Source organism: Symphalangus syndactylus, chromosome 4 (assembly GCF_028878055.3).
Source record: "Symphalangus syndactylus isolate Jambi chromosome 4, NHGRI_mSymSyn1-v2.1_pri, whole genome shotgun sequence".
Lineage (NCBI taxonomy): Eukaryota > Metazoa > Chordata > Mammalia > Primates > Hylobatidae > Symphalangus > Symphalangus syndactylus.
This window is the reverse complement of record NC_072426.2, coordinates 132,223,281-132,239,307: the sequence shown is the minus strand read 5'-3', so window position 1 is coordinate 132,239,307 and position 16,027 is coordinate 132,223,281. Positions and strand designations below refer to the sequence as shown.

The 16,027-nt window shown below is 39.5% G+C and overlaps 1 protein-coding gene across 7 annotated transcripts in view; it reads right to left on the bottom strand.

Annotated features, from left to right (window-relative positions):
* The window catches only part of FNIP2 (folliculin interacting protein 2), a 136,824-nt gene that overhangs the window by 60,379 nt on the left and 60,418 nt on the right, over positions 1–16,027 (bottom strand). For 4 of the 7 annotated variants that reach the window (XM_055276280.2, XM_063638338.1, XM_063638337.1 and 1 more), the window contains exons 3-7: positions 15,812–15,967; positions 13,433–13,533; positions 13,246–13,317; positions 11,757–11,857; positions 9,905–9,976 (exon numbers count right to left, since the gene is read on the bottom strand). In XM_055276280.2, the coding sequence (XP_055132255.1) occupies positions 9,905–9,976; positions 11,757–11,857; positions 13,246–13,317; positions 13,433–13,533; positions 15,812–15,967 (502 nt within the window). Of the gene's footprint in view, positions 1–9,904; positions 9,977–11,493; positions 11,584–11,756; positions 11,858–13,245; positions 13,318–13,432; positions 13,534–15,811; positions 15,968–16,027 lie in introns of all 7 variants that reach the window. The other 3 variants (XM_055276278.2, XM_055276276.2, XM_055276277.2) reach the window with 1 other exon arrangement.

Here is a 16,027-nt window from a genome sequence, read left to right as displayed (position 1 = left end):
TTATATATATGGATGGATTTATTCCCCCCCCATTCAAATATTCATTGAGCATCTACTATATGCCAGGTACTATACGAGCTGCTGGGAACAGATCTGTTGATATGACAGATTGAGTAGGTTTCTGCCTTCATGGAGCTCACACTCTGCGGGAGAAGAAGAACAAAGTCTTCAAGGATTTAACAACATAACCACATAATGTGATAAGTCGAGAAAGAAGGTGCAAAAGTCAAGCACTCAGAAGCAGCTCCAGTTTCTTCAAACGAAAAAGTTTTGAGGTTGGCTTATTTATTCTACCGAAAAATGTGATCATAGTTCTAAACAGGCAGCACCCTCAGACTTTGTCCAGGAAACAGGGCTACAGCAAATGATCAGGGCAGGACCCTAGAACAGATCTATGCCCTGCCAAGCATTTTCATTTGCAAGGAGACATCTAGGGAAAGGATGCTGCAGAGAACTCCTAACTCTTCTCTATCTTCAGCAGCCATTCAAATATATGTGGAAACAATCCCATCAAAATAAAAAAATGTATCAGTGGGATCAGACACCTTATTTCCTCTCCAGGCTCATTCTACACCACTCTCCAATCCTCACGATACATCTTTGCACTAGCCCTAGCCCTTCCTGTACCTAAGATGCTCTTTGTTGTGATCTTCACATAGTTGGTCCCTACTGCCATTCAAGTCTCAGCTGAAACTTCATCTTCTCAGAGAGGCCTTCCCTAAGTTTTCTTTTCCTCGATGGTAAGTGGTTGCCTACATTTTATTGTCTATTATCTGTCTCTCCTTTATTGAATATAAAATCTGTGAGATCAGGGATAATATCCATTTGACCACTGATCTATTGTCATATCCTAGAAAAAAATGTCTGCCACAGGAGATGCTCAAGAAATGCTGCTGGATGAAGAATGAGCAAACAGTATGTGCAGGATGACAGTGATACCCATCTCTTCAAGTGTGACAGAAATGAAGCATTAGAGAAACACATTTCTAGACAGAATTCAAATACTGAATTTGTTAAAAGTTCCCTGTGGCCAACACAGTATATACGGCATTTAGATTTTCTTTTTTCCCCTGCCTTCATTAAAAATAATTTTTTGGATGGCATAAGTGATAGTGTGGCTCTGAATCTGAGCACTTTTTATATATGTTTGACACGGGGGTATTACATCCACAACACAATACTGATCTTTGTTTACCGTAATATGACACCACTTATCTTCAAGTTTTAGCTTGAAACACTGGCAAAAATACAAGGTTCCTCAAAGTTTAGCAACTGTATTTCTCAACACACAAACATAGGAGCATTTAAAAGGTAAATGAGTATAGCTGTAATTATTGTCTAGCAGGAAAATTTCATTTAAAATAAATCAAAAATGTTAATTTAATAGGAAAATCAAATTATAAGGAATACATTATAGTTCCCAAATCACAAAATGATTTTAAGACTTTAAAGGGTCCTCAAAAGCCAAACAAGTACTTTAAAGTTTTAATAAAATTCCTACAAATGCCCTTTAATAAAAAGCCAATGTTCTTACCACCTTGATTTCAAAACATCTTAAATTTTTTCCTTTTTAAAAAATTTGTATAATTTAAAAAAATTTATACAAAGGTTTTAAAAAATTTATAAGGGGTACAAGTGCAGTTTTGTTACGTGGATATGTTGTATGGTAAAACACCTTAAATTTTAATTTATCTAAGATATAAATGCTAGCCACCTTGGTAACCAACTCACTCTCTGCATTTATATGTCAAATTATTCTAGTGTCCTATGTCTTTTATCCATAGTTTGGGCTCTAAGAAAGAGGTGTCTACAAAAGACTTATGGAGGGCATAAAAATGTGGTCCTTTATTATTTCATTTAAGTAAAAGTTATTTAGTCTGGCTTCACAAAGGATTTTAATTCAAGTTACACTAAAATTATAGAGTAATTTGCAGAATTTGATGTATCACTCCATTTATTTAGGTCTTCTTTTAATATAAGTTATTACAATTTCTCCATACCAGTATCACATATTTTTTCTTAGATTTATTCCTTTATCCCTTACAGTTTTTATTGTTATCTGCATTACTTTCTAATTTTTCTTAAACAGGTATGTAAGAATGCAAATTTAGAAAGGAAAAAGCTAAGGCAAAAGACCAAAAATATTTGTGGAAATGAAAAAGATAAATATCCATGCCAGGAAAATACCAAACATTTGAAATAGGAGAAATATAAAGAAATAAGAAACTGAGCCACACTACAGATTATCAAGCTCACATATATGAAGACAAGGCAAAGCAAGGCTAAGGCCAAGGCCAAGATCTGATGGTTAAGATACAACCAGGCATTTTTAGATTTGGATAGTTTACTACTTACATAGACAGTGAAAAGAAGAATAAGCCAAAGGTGCCAGCTCCCAGTGATCCTTGCCCCATACATCAAAAAGGACAACACCAACACAAAAGGGGCCAGATGTCTACAAGGCAAGTTGTGGGATAGCCCGTTGCTGGGGAGTCAGTTCTAGACTGCAGCTACACACTTTTATATACTGCAGCTCTAGTCTAAGGCGGGTAGGGCAGAAAGTCCCATACCTCATCAGAACTCTGGAGTGGATGAGAAACTATCATGACAGCCTCCCAGGGAAGGTAGGGAAGTGTTCCAGGAGGATCAAATTGTACTGCCAGGGCTCAGATAAGATGCAGCTTAAGCCTTTGCCTATATGGAATTGTGCAAGATCAATGGGGTGTCACAGCCTTTTCCCTGACACAAAGAATAAACAAAAACAGTACCCTCCTTTGCTCTTGCTCCTCTCTACAAAGCACTCTATCAGTTCAGTTGGTGAAGGGTTCAAGTACAAATGGGATGCCATCCTTCATTATTCAATGGTCCCACACTGTAATAAAGAATCTGACTTATTTCTTGATGTTCAACTCCTGATAGCTTTTAAGCTTTACCCTCCTCTCCCTCTTCCCTTTCTGCTCCACACCTGGGCAAACTGATGAGGAAAGCCCAGGTGCTCACTCCTTTGGTACCAGTGAGAATTTCAAACCATATGCAGGAACCCTCACCCCAGCCTTATCCTGCAACCACCATAAAAGCCCCAGTGTAATCCCCTGTCCCATTCTCTCAAGACATTCTCCAACCAGCTCAAGAAGCCCACCCTGTTGTCTCCCCAGAACAGCCTCATCATGTGAGTAATAAACCTTTTTCATATCCTCTTGGTGTGTGCATGTAGAGTCATCAATCTTGACATCTAAACCAAATTTTGGATGGTTGTACATCCTGTATCTGCAGAGTGACCAAAACGCATGTCTTATTTGAACACTATGATAATGTATATTCTTACCCTGAAAGTTCATTTCAAAGCACTTAAATAAAAATGTTTAAAAGTATATATTATGGTCGGGCACGGTGGCTCACGCCTGTAATCCCAGCACTTTGGGAGGCCGAGGTGGGCGAATCACGAGGTCAGGAGATCGAGACCATCCTGGTTAACACGGTGAAACCCCGTCTCTACTAAAAATACAAAAAATTAGCCGGGCGCAGTGGTGGGCGCCTGTAGTCCCAGCTACTCAGGGGGCTGAGGCAGGAGAATGGTGTGAACCCGGAAGGCGGAGCTTGCAGTGAGCCGAGATTGCGCCACTGCACTCCGGGCTGGGCGAAAGAGTGAGACCCCGTCTCAAAAAAAAAAAAAAAAGTATATATTATAAGTTCTCCTTATACTGACTTTGTTTATTTTACCACTTTTAAGAACAGAGGAAATGCAGTTGCAGACAGAATGGAAAAAGCATTTTTCTTATCAATGATGTGAATACTTTGACGAGGAAGAGTTTAAAGCTGAATTCAGGTCAGTAGACAAGGCTTGATGACACTGGTCTCAATCCCAGCCCTCTGAACCTTACTCCACTCATATACTCAAGGCTTCCAAACTTTAGCTTCTGGCTGGGCATGGTGGCTCATGCCTGTAATCCCAGCACTTTGGGAGGCTGAGGTGGGTGGATCACCTGAGGTCAGGAGTTCGAGACCAGCCTGGTCAACATGGCAAAACCCCGTTTCTACTGAAAATACAAAAATTAGCTGGGTGTGATGGTGTGCACCTGTGATTTCAGCTACTTGGGAGGCTGAGGCAGGAGAACAGCTTGAACCTGGGAGGCGGAGGTTGCAGTGAGCCGAGACTGCACCACTGCACTCCAGCCTGGGTGACAAAGCAACACCTTGTCTCAAAAACAAACAAACAAACAAAAAAAACAAACAAATTTTAGCTTCTGTTCCAGCCCATCTCACTAGAGCCGGTTTCCTATTTCTAACTTACAGCTGACGATGCACAACTGGAGAACATGTAGACATTTCTAGGTAAAAATGTATCCCAATCTCTGTAGCTAGAAAATTATCTCAATATCTGTCTCCCCGACCTGGCCTCCTGCTTTCCCTGTACTGGGTAATGCTCTCCTTCCACTTGCTTTCTCAGGTTAGAAACTGGAGATGCATCCTTGGTTCCTCCTTCCTCCTCCATAACCTGTGTTCCATTAATCACTGAACTTTGCCGATGCAACCTCCTAGGATGGCTGAAACCCAACCCTCTTCTCTCCCAAGACCCTACTTGAAAATTTCTAATGCGAACCACTAGAATAACCCCTTAAAAAGCTATCTTTTGGATCTGTATATGTAAAGAAGACATATTCAAAATATCCAAAAGAGAATACAATGAGGATGCATTTCCCTCCATACCTGCCCCAGCTTGTGCTGCTTTTTCCAAAGACATTCTATGAGTGGAGAAATGGCTGATTCTAGGACGGGGATAGGAAATACACAAGATGACTCTGGAGCATCTTGTCTTGCCAGAAAGTAAGGAAGTGCTCAAAATACTCACCCCAACCCCTCACAGGTAGAGGTATGTTAAAGGAGCATGGGAGCCTACTGAGAGAGCTCCCAATGGTCAAAACTGAAACAATTTGAGCAACAAATAAATGAAGTGGTGGGGTGCTATGGCTCATGCCTGTAACCCCAATATTTTGGGAGGCTGAGGTGGGAAAATCACTTCAGCCCAGGAGTTTGAGACCAGCCTGGGCAACATAGTGGGGCCTTGTTTCTACATAAAAGAAAAAAAATTTTTCTGGGTGTGGTGGTGCATGACTGTAGTCCCAGCTACTCAGGGGGCTGAGGAGGGAGGATCCCTTGTGCCCAGGAGTTTGAGGCTGCAGTGATGCAGTGAGCTATGATCACACAAGAGCACTCCAGCCTAGGGACAAGCAAGACCATCTCCAAAAAATAAATAAATAAATAATAGAAATGAAGTAGTATTGGGTTTTAGCCAAAAGTGAAAAATAAATATCTTCGAGTCCATAGTAGAATAATGACTAAACAAATAAATGGGAGAAGAGTCGTATCTCAATGCAGGAGAAGTCCAAATAATTTATGTAGATATTCTGTCCTCAAGGAGAGGCAGCATAATTCCCCACCCCTTACGTATGGGGTAAGCATACTGACTTCTTTCCAAAGTACACAGCCTGGACAGGAGGAAATAAAGGTAACTTTACAGTGGAGAAACTGACAAACACTACCTCAGCCAGGTAATCAAGGCCAATATTAACAGTCATAAATAATGTTGGTGGTATATATCCTTATAGGATGTGACGAAAATGGCACTTTACTTCCATGATCTTCCTTCCCCAAACCCACAACCTCAGTGTAATCATGAGAAAAACATTAAACAAATTCTAATAATGGGGCAATCTACAAAATACCTAACCAGTACTCAAGATTACCAAAAACAAAGAAAATCTGAGAAACCACCACAGCTAAGAGAAGCGTGAAGAACATGACAACGAAGTGTAATGTCCCAGAACCAGAAAAGGCCATTAGATGAAAAACTAAGGAAATAAAAAAAACTGTGGACTTTAGCTAATAGTAATGTATCCGTACTGGTTCATTAATTGTAACAAATATACCATACTAATATAAGATGTTAATAATAGGGTAAACTGAGTGCAGGTTATATGGGAACTCTTGTACTACCTTCTCAATTTTTCTGTAAGTCTAAAACTGTTCTAGAAAATAAAACTATTTTTAAAAATTTCCCCATTTATCAACTGTTTAGACAGGAAGTTAAAAATTGCAGGCCTGGGCTAGGCATGGTGGCTCACATCTATAATCTTAGCACTTTGGGAGGCCAAGGTGGGTGGATTGCTTGAGCTCAGGAATTCCAGACCAGCCTGAGCAACATGGTGAAACTCCATCTCTACCAAAAATACAAAAATTAGCCAGGTGTGGTGGTATGTACCTGTAGTCCCAACTACTTGTGAGGCTGAGGTGGGAGGATGGCCTAAGCCTAGGAGGCAGGGGTTACAGTGAGCCAAGATTGTGCCATTGCACTCCAGCCTGGGCAACAGAGCCAGAAAAAAAAAAAAAAAGCAGGCCTAAAAGAGAATAAATATCTTTATGTCTTTAATTTCTCTACATCTTCTACTGCTAACTTAACTCTCACACTTGGAGCTCCTGCTCTGTTTCAGAACCTGGGCCTTCATCCCTACACAATTTTAGATGGGTATAAGCAGATGAAATCTTAGAGAACAAACTACAGTGGGAACATAAAGAGTTCCTACATTAAAAGAGTATTAAATGCCACCACAGGTGTGAAGCTCACACTAGTTTTGACGTGGACTCCGTGACTTCTGAACCGCTCCCAGGTATGATATCTGAAGGTAAACACATCTACCAGGATAGCAAGGAGAGCAAAATGCCACTCAGGGCCATTTGCAGCCCTCTCCACCATCTGTGCTCCCTTCCTCCCAACAGGAGAACCGGAGACTGGAAGTAAAGACTGCCCAGAATAGAAGTCAAACTACCAAGGAAAGCTAGCCTTCTCCAGCTTTCAAAATTCACATTGGTATCAACACCTATCCCCCATTCCCTCCAGTCTGGTCGGTCCCTAGTTCCTCTCATGGACTGCAAAAAACCATTCTGAGCTGGCTGAATCTTTACTTTTAATCTGACTTTCTACTTTAATTTGAACTTGGCTTCCCAACTTTCCTGTTTCTCAAAGAGCAAGAAAAAGTAGTTTCAGGAGCAATTTAGAATCTGAATACAAAACAAGTAAGATTTCAACCTGTACAACATGAACCATTTATATGAACTATATTATAAACTGAAAAGTTACCTAGGAAAATCCAAACTTCTTCCTAATAATGTTTCTTTGTTATTAGGTCCCTCAAATTCCCTGAATCTTTTCTCCACAACAAAAAGGGGCATAAACAAATAAATAAGGTTACAGCTGTACAGAAACTGTAATGTCAGTGTTCAGAACGGGCCCCAGTAAAATGTTGCTCATCTTTCTTTCTTTCACAGAGAGCTAAAGAGCTCCCACCACACAGAGGCAAACATGTTAAATTCTGTCACCCACTAAGACAGCCATTTTGACTAAGAGCGATCTTGGTTCTAGGGCTGTGCTTCCCACTCTGCGACTTCTGGTAAGGCCCACATCTTCTTGCCAGGAAAGTCAACCATAACAAAGCCCTAGTGCCAGTCCTGTCAGGGGCTGGGTCGCAGGTGGTTATAAAGGCAGGGAGCCGAGCTTTAGGACACTAAGCTCTTTAACACATGCTTATTGTCCTTGAGTAACTGATGGAACTCAGTTATCTGACAGTGTCCCACAAAGACTGGAGGAGTTATCTTCAGCACCATTAAACAGAAACAAAACCAAAACAGTTTACTTAGTGCTTCATAAGTTGCCCTTTACCTTCTCAGATTTCATGTTGTACCAAAGGGGCTGTAAGTGAAAATGATAAAGGTCTGATTAATGAGTCTCTTTTTTTTTTGAAATGGAATCTCTGTCGTCCAGCCTGGAGTATAGTGGCGCAATCTCGGATCCCTGCAACCTCCGCCTCCCAGGTACAAATGATTCTCGTGCCTCAGCCTCCTGAGTAGCTAGGACTACAGGTATGCGCCACCACGCCAGGCTAATTTCTTTTTTTTTTTTTGTATTTTTAGTAGAGACGAAGTTTCGCCATGTTGATCAGGCTGGTCTCGAACTGACCTCAAGTGATCTACTCCCTTTGGCCTCCCAAAGTGCTGGGATTACAGGGGTGAGCCACTGTGCTGGGCCTGATCAATGAGAGTTTCTGACCAAAGGTTCCCAGCTCAACTTTACAGAAAAGATTATGAACACCAAAACACATCACTTTTTTTTTTTTTTTTTTTTTTTATTATACTTTAGGGTTTTAGGGTACATGTGCACAATGTGCAGGTTTGTTACATATGTATCCATGTGCCATGTTGATTTCCTGCACCCATTAATTCGTCATTTAGCATTAGGTGTATCTCCTAATGCTGTCCCTCCCCCCTCCCCCCACCCCACAACAGTCCCCGGAGCATGATGTTCCCCTTCCTGTGTCCATGAGTTCTCATTGTTCAATTCCCACCTATGAGTGAGAACATGCGGTGTTTGGTTTTTTGTCCTTGCGATAGTTTACTGAGAATGATGTTTTCCAGTTTCATCCATGTCCCTACAAAGGACACGAACTCATCATTTTTTATGGCTGCATAGTATTCCATGGTGTATATGTGCCACATTTTCTTAATCCAGTCTATCGTTGTTGGACATTTGGGTTGGTTCCAACTCTTTGCTATTGTGAATAGTGCCGCAATAAACATACGTGTGCATGTGTCTTTATAGCAGCATGATTTATAGTCCTTTGGGTATATACCCAGTAATGGGATGGCTGGGTCAAATGGTATTTCTAGTTCTAGATCCCTGAGTAATCGCCACACTGACTTCCACAATGGTTGAACTAGTTTACAGTCCCACCAACAGTGTAAAAGTGTTCCTATTTCTCCACATCCTCTCCAGCACCTGTTGTTTCCTGATTTTTTAATGATGGCCATTCTAACTGGTGTGAGATGGTATCTCACTGTGGTTTTGATTTGCATTTCTCTGAACACATCACTTTTAACCATAAATAAAATACTATATACTTTACATTATGTGACATATGTAAACCAAACTGGGGACTCAGTAACAAATCACATTTCATTTAGTAACACATGAGCAGAGTTGCACAGAGTGGGGTAAAAGGCTCTGAGACTACACAGGAGCACAGGGACCTTGAAGTAGTGTCCAAGGGGAGGAGCTGGACAGAGAAATGAGTGAAAGGCCAAGAAGAACATCATGTGAGGCCTGGATCCAGTCTGAGCAACGCCTGGCTGGCCCATTTGTTGAAGATGTCATGTATCACGGGAGAAACCAGCAGGGTGCTCCTAGTCTCACTGGAAAGTAGGGGCTGCCTGTATGACATGTATTCATCAGGCAGAGCACCACACACCACCTCCAGTCCTTGAATTTCAGTTTACTCATTCATCACCCTTCTCTTATAATACAAAATCTCAGATCTGAACCACAAGTCAAAACTCAAAAGAGGTCACATACAAAAGGTGAAACCAAGAGATCCTAAAAGCAGTAACAGAAAGGTTTAGGCCTTGAGGCAAGGAGAGAAGGGTACCTGATAAAATCTAGATCAGCATGTTTCTAGAACAGAAGAAATGGTGACCAGGTCAGCTGGCTGGTCCTCCCACTGTCACAAGACAGATTTACTTCCACAAACCCTTCTCTTCCTCTGAGTCTATACTCAATAGTCAAGCAAGCACATTACTAATGCAATGGGCTCAAGGAAGCTTCACTCTGGAAAGAAATTTCTTAACAAACGTTAGTCTCATATAAATTTGAGTGTTAGAAAAAACTAGTTTATGTTGCACAATCACTCATGGATACTGTACATTAAAGTTTCAGACCTTTAGATACGTCAGACTGTCTTAGGAAGGAAAAAACAAAGAACAGGATGAGGGTTGTCTACCTGTCTTCTACTTTCCCAACTTCCATATCACTGTAGATAGTTCACTCTGTTAGTTAAACCAATAAACGGAGTACAAGTACCTGATCGAGCAATGCCACTGTCCCTGTCTTCATTCTGTCCTCTGCTTGGCATATCAACTGGTGTGCTATGTGCTAAGATAAAGCAACAAGAAAACCATGTTATTGGGCTCTTCAGAGATAAAGTTTTTAAAACGATTGCAGTAATTTTTAAATTTCAAAGTAGGCTACTGCTACTGATGATTGGCATAAGCTTATAATAGAGATTAACTAGAAGGCAAAATTAAATATATAAAAAGATGATGAGAAGAAAAGAGAACCAAGTAACCATCTCATAAAAATCTGCCTGTATTCAATTGTAAGCATACGAACTTTTCTGAGTGATGTTCAACTCTTAAAAAAAAAACTCTGAATAATAAATGATTCGTGCAGTTGATGCAATGAATAAACATTCTCAGGTGGATATTTTTTAGCCATTTTCCTCATTAGTAGTCGTATCTAAATAGCAATGTATTTTCAAAATGCTTTATAAGCAGTTTTGGTAGTAACTGTAGGCGACTTAGGGAAGAGAAATACTTGAAAACCATTTCATAAATTCAAAAAATGTTTCTCTGTTTATAACCCACTCTCTTGGCAGATAGAAAATATTTATACTCATTTTCAAATATTTCTTCCTCCATTTCTTTCCATATACACCCATACACAGTATTATTGTACAGTTACTTAGAAAAACTCATGTTCTGGCATGAATTGTGGAAAACACTCTGAAGTATTACAGACTTCTAGGAATGCTTCAGATTGACCTAAGCTGTATACTTATTGCGCTAGAAGGTAGATGTGATGCTGCTGTAGTGAAGTTTTAAATGGACAAGCAGCCCAGTGCTCTGCCTGATTATTATATTTGACAGCTATTTTTTGAAGGATGTTTATTTTCACAATTTTAAAGAGAGTATTTAAACGCGTTTTCCTCACTCTAAGTAGGTAGGAGTGTGTCAATTTCATTAGGGTGTCAGTTAACTATGGTGCTTAGCATATTTCAGGCTACAAAGAACAGAAAGGAAATTATCATTTGCTATACTCACAACTTTAAATGTTAGTAATGGAGGTTCCCCACATGTTAATCATGCTAAGACAAGTTAAATCTCAGAGACACCAAGATGACTATACCTGTAAATAACCTAGAAATTGTATTTACACTACTTAGAGAGGGAGACTGAGAGAGAGAGAGAGAGAGAGAGAGAGAGAGAGAGAGAAAGTCTTCCATGCTCTTATTAGAGTGACTTTTAATGAAACTCCGTGCAGGTAAGGATGCAGTTGAATAAATGGATAAAAGACACCAAGGCAAAGGGAAACAGTTCATAGTAGCAGAAGAGGCCCAGAAAAACCAGAAAAAAACAATCCTCTTTGAAATACTAAGGGCTCATTTCAGATCAAAATCAGCTTACACTAGAGTATTAGCGAAGACATTTACAAGAGAGGTTCCTTGGCAGAATTTTCAAAACACCATGGATTTGGCCGCATTTGAAACCAATATCTGTGATCACAAGAGCCCCTTGGATTTCTAGAGAGGCACAAGTAGGATTTTTCCTAAGAACCTGCAAAGGATTTATTAATATGTGTGGGTCACACTGTACTCAGCATTCCACACAAACCTGCAAAGAAAGAAGCACTCCGGGTGAGCCGGAGAGGTCCTCCTTCAGCTACCCCCTGCAGCAATTTGCTGCTGCATGCTTGCAGCAGACCTAGAGATGGAAACACATAGAAGAGGGCAAACAAAGTACACACACACAAAAAATAAACACAGATTAAAGATAACGCAAAAAAAAAAAACCCACAACAAACTCAAATAAAGCAAAACACACACCCACAATAGTGTATTCAGAAAGACAGAATTTGTTTGTGTGTCTGATTTTACCTAGGTTACTTCCAGTACGACAAGGACCCAAACTATTCTGATTTGTGTTCAGTTTTCCCAAATTAGGATCTTGGTTGATGTACTCAAAGCTGTCTTGCAAGCTATATCCGGAGATGGGGGGAAAAGAAGAAAGAGGACAAAAACGTCAAGAAGCTACTAAAGCTGTTTTCTAATAGACTTCCAAATATAGACAATGACTGATCAGTCACTCAATACTTTTCTTTATAAACAAAGTCTCACATCTACCAACGAGAATTAAACTTGCAACTTCAGGTGAATTTGTTGGAAGAAAACAAAACCTATTTTGGAGGTAGCTCAATCTGTGTAACTAAACAACTGTACTTCTAACAATTTCATATTATATAATGAGACACCAAACTCTAAATTTTGCTTCAGTGACTGACACCCGAGATGCTGTTATTCATTTCTACATTTTGCTTTAGCAACTGACAGCCAACTTGTTGACTTTCATTTCAAGTATTTTACATAAACTCTCAAAATGAAATTAATTTTTACTCTTGGTTAACATCAATGAGCAATTCAGCAACTTTTTTCAGGAATAAAATGCAACAGAAATTATAATTCTTATAGGAGTTTCATTTCACAACTTCTAAAAAGAATTACTCATAAAAATGTGAGGGAAGCAGATTTTAATAATTTATTGTATTTATTAGCAATTAAAGACTTTTGCTGTGTGTAGAGCTGACAAAAACAACAATAACAAAAAGACTTTGAGAATAACACAGCATAATGAAGCCAAAATAATTTTTACTAAATCTGCATGTAAGGGAATTAATGCAATAAATGTTCAGGTAATCCCAAGGGTCTGTTAAAAACAAATCTCATAAGAAATAAATAACAATTCTCATATTGGCTTAAGTCATGACAGTCCAATGTTAAATGTTCAAACTGTTTTGTTGAAAAGCAAGCCAAGACTCACTTAATGGTATTCAAATATATAGAGAAATATTTTTAATTTCCCAGGATAAGAAAAAACAGCTTTCACTTGACCCCTAAGAATGTCCTTTAATTTATAACAAGCCCTTCTTTCAAATTTATCAAAGTACAACTGGTGTTTTGTTGTTTTATTTAAAAAATGAAGTATATGAAATATTTCTGCTTGAAAGTTCAAAATACATGAATGAATATGCCAAAATGAGTTTAAGTTCTCAGATATTTCAGAATAATGTAGCCCCTTCCTTTTTGTTCTTTATTTTTGATTTCCCAGGAAATTAAAAATTGATGACTGGGTAACATGGAGACTCAAAACATACAAAGACAGCCATTTGTCTTTAGGGCCACCTAATAAAGTCAAAGGTCTTTTCCCACTCACTGTTTATAGGACAGTAGCCACTTTTAAAACCCCTTTGTTAATCTGGACTCATTCTGCTTCTCATTTCAAAATGCCTTATGGCCCTTAAAGAATTATTCTATCTAGAAATACACACTTTAAAAAATGGGGGTGGGGAATGCAAAATCCTACACTTACTTATTTGTACTTCCACAGAAGCTGCCCATTCTAGCAGAGAAGACTTTACTAATCATCAGTTGTGGAGGAGAACTGTGGCGGGGGTGGGGGGGGTGGGGAGGAGAGGGGAAAAATAAATTTATGAGTTAAGGAGTCAATACCACCACTCCACTTCTCAAAACTAGTAGAATAGGAAGCCCAGACTCACCGTATGTAGTGTATCTTTAAGGTGGAGCCTTTGTAACTCATGGCAACTGAGCCAAACATCATTTCCCCTAACATGTTGACATCGGAAGCTGGTCTTGTGTACTTCATGCAAGAAAACAAAATCAAAGTTAGTACATGGAACATGACATGCAATGCAACAGAAAATAATGTTTATTAATCTCATTAGTGTCATCGGTGATTAAAACTATTTCTCAAAGCTTCAAGTGGTCATCTTACAATCTTAACTTATAATGGCGATTGCCTATTTTCCCCCCAAAGTATCACTAATGTTTGTGATTTCTTCTCTGTACACATCATCACATAGGATCCAAGTGTTTTATCACAGTTCATTTTTATTTGTGTTATGAGAAACAAAGATTATCTCCATTTATAAACTCTAAATACAAAGATTAAATTATGAAAATAACTGTAACTCTTCTCTTGGTACTAAGAAAACATCCTGAAAAAAATATGGTTCAGTATTATTCAGCCGAATAATTAACAGTGTGGAATAAAAAATGCCCATTGCTGCAGATAGGGTTTTATGAGGGCCCAAAAGATAACAGACGGTCTGATAACTCTGAAGTTTTACAAAAGTATTTCAAAAACATTTGACCCCTCTAGCTTCTGACCAGTCTCTCTCATGCCTTTTACCATCCAAAGAGTGGACTGCCTGCTTCCTCTTCCTCTACTCTCACTGGCTTGTTAATCTACCGCAGCCTGACTTTACCTCTTAGCTCAAACTAGTCCAACTGCTCCAATGATGACCTCCTCCCTCTTGGTCAAATCCAATGGACCCTTTCCAGTTTGCTTTATTAAACTTCTCTCAATATATTTGATGCTGTTCGTGACTCTCCATTCTGAATCTCTTCTTTCCCAGATCATCCCTTACTGTGGTTTTGCCTGGAGGTCAACCCTACTAACTGCCTGCCTTTTCAACTATTCTTTTGATTTTGATTATTATTTACATAGAATACCTCCTACATCTTTGTCTCTAGACCAAGAGCTCTCCTGGAGCTCTAGAATCATATACCCCAATACATTCATTCACCTAGTGACATCTGAATGAGTGTCTTGGGATGCAGAATTCTGAGCACCTGTGCTAAGTGCTGGTGACACACTGATGAACAGGACAGGTATGAATGCCGAGCAAACCAGTGTGCCACCAAAGCAACCATGGTTCTGCACCCTGACCTGCCAACTAGATTCTCTGTCAGTGTGCTTTCCACCCAAGGAAAAACATGGGAATCACCCTTAACATACTCTTCCGAATCTTTTTTTAAAACTCCAAATACATACACACAGACACACAAGCATACATATGCTGATGCACAAATACACACTTACTTATACATGGTTGCAGAGGTGGAAAGAGAAAGATAAATCTATCAGCCCTGCTCAGCTAGGTTCCTCTCTCTCGTTATAGCTCATACCAACTTCTTCCCACTATATGCAGACAGAAACCAACTGGTTTTCACATTCTTTATTACTAACTTCCACCCACCTCCTTCATTTATAATCTGCTTTTTCTTGGGGTACAAGGGCCACATGCCAACTGTGATTCTCAACCTGCTGAAAATTCCACTCCATACTTTTTAAACTGCAGACTGCTGTGAGACCCAGGAGCACTGTGTCTCAAAAAGGGCAAATGCATGGCACAAATCCTAACTATGAAATTAACAAAGTCCTCTGGACCCATATGCTGGTAATTTCCCTAGTGTTGTTTTTCCAGCAAAATAGTAGAAAAGATTCTACATGGGTTTAAGAAAAAGTTCAATATATCCTCCATCAATTAATATCCTTTTGCCATTCAATATTTATAAAACATTTCTTCCTTTTTATCTTGTTAGCCAATATTTCTCAATAACCTTAACCCCATCCTTACACACACATACACACACACCCCACACACACAGTGTAAAAAACGCCATCAGCCTTTTATCCTTCATACTCGGATTAGATCTTGCCATTTCTTTCTGTTCCCATACAAGGCTTTCTTCCTTTTACTGGCATGTTCTATTTTCTTAGGATGCCCATATACATTCCCAGAATCCTTAGGAATTCTTATAACAAAACTGGAAAGTATATTCTGGATCAGAGAGCAAAGGAAACAAAGCAAGGTAATTTACCTGACAGGCAATATTTCTTCCTCATCCAGTTCACAGTAGGCTGTATTACCTCTGCTTGATTACAGTGTTTATTGGAGATAAAAGCCAAAGAGCAAAAACAACATTGATGCGAAATATTTAAGAGTACTCTGTTGAATACTTGTCCTCATATTCCTGGAGTAGAGCCCTCGAGCAAGCATTATTTCCCGAGGAGAAATTACAGTAAGTAACTTTAACCCCAGGGGCTATTCCCACAGAAGGGACGGTTGTACCTGGTACTTTGGAAGCTGTTCCTTAGCATGGTGTGAAGATCCCCCAGAAGAACTGTGGGAAGAGATGCTGCTGCTGCTACTGCTGCTGACGCTGCTGACACTGCTGCTTCCCTGGCAGCACTTGGCTGATATTTTAATAGGAACATCCTCTGTTTTCTAGGTTAAGAGAGACAGGCAAGGTAAAAGATTACTAAGTATATCAGGTTCGTCAACAGT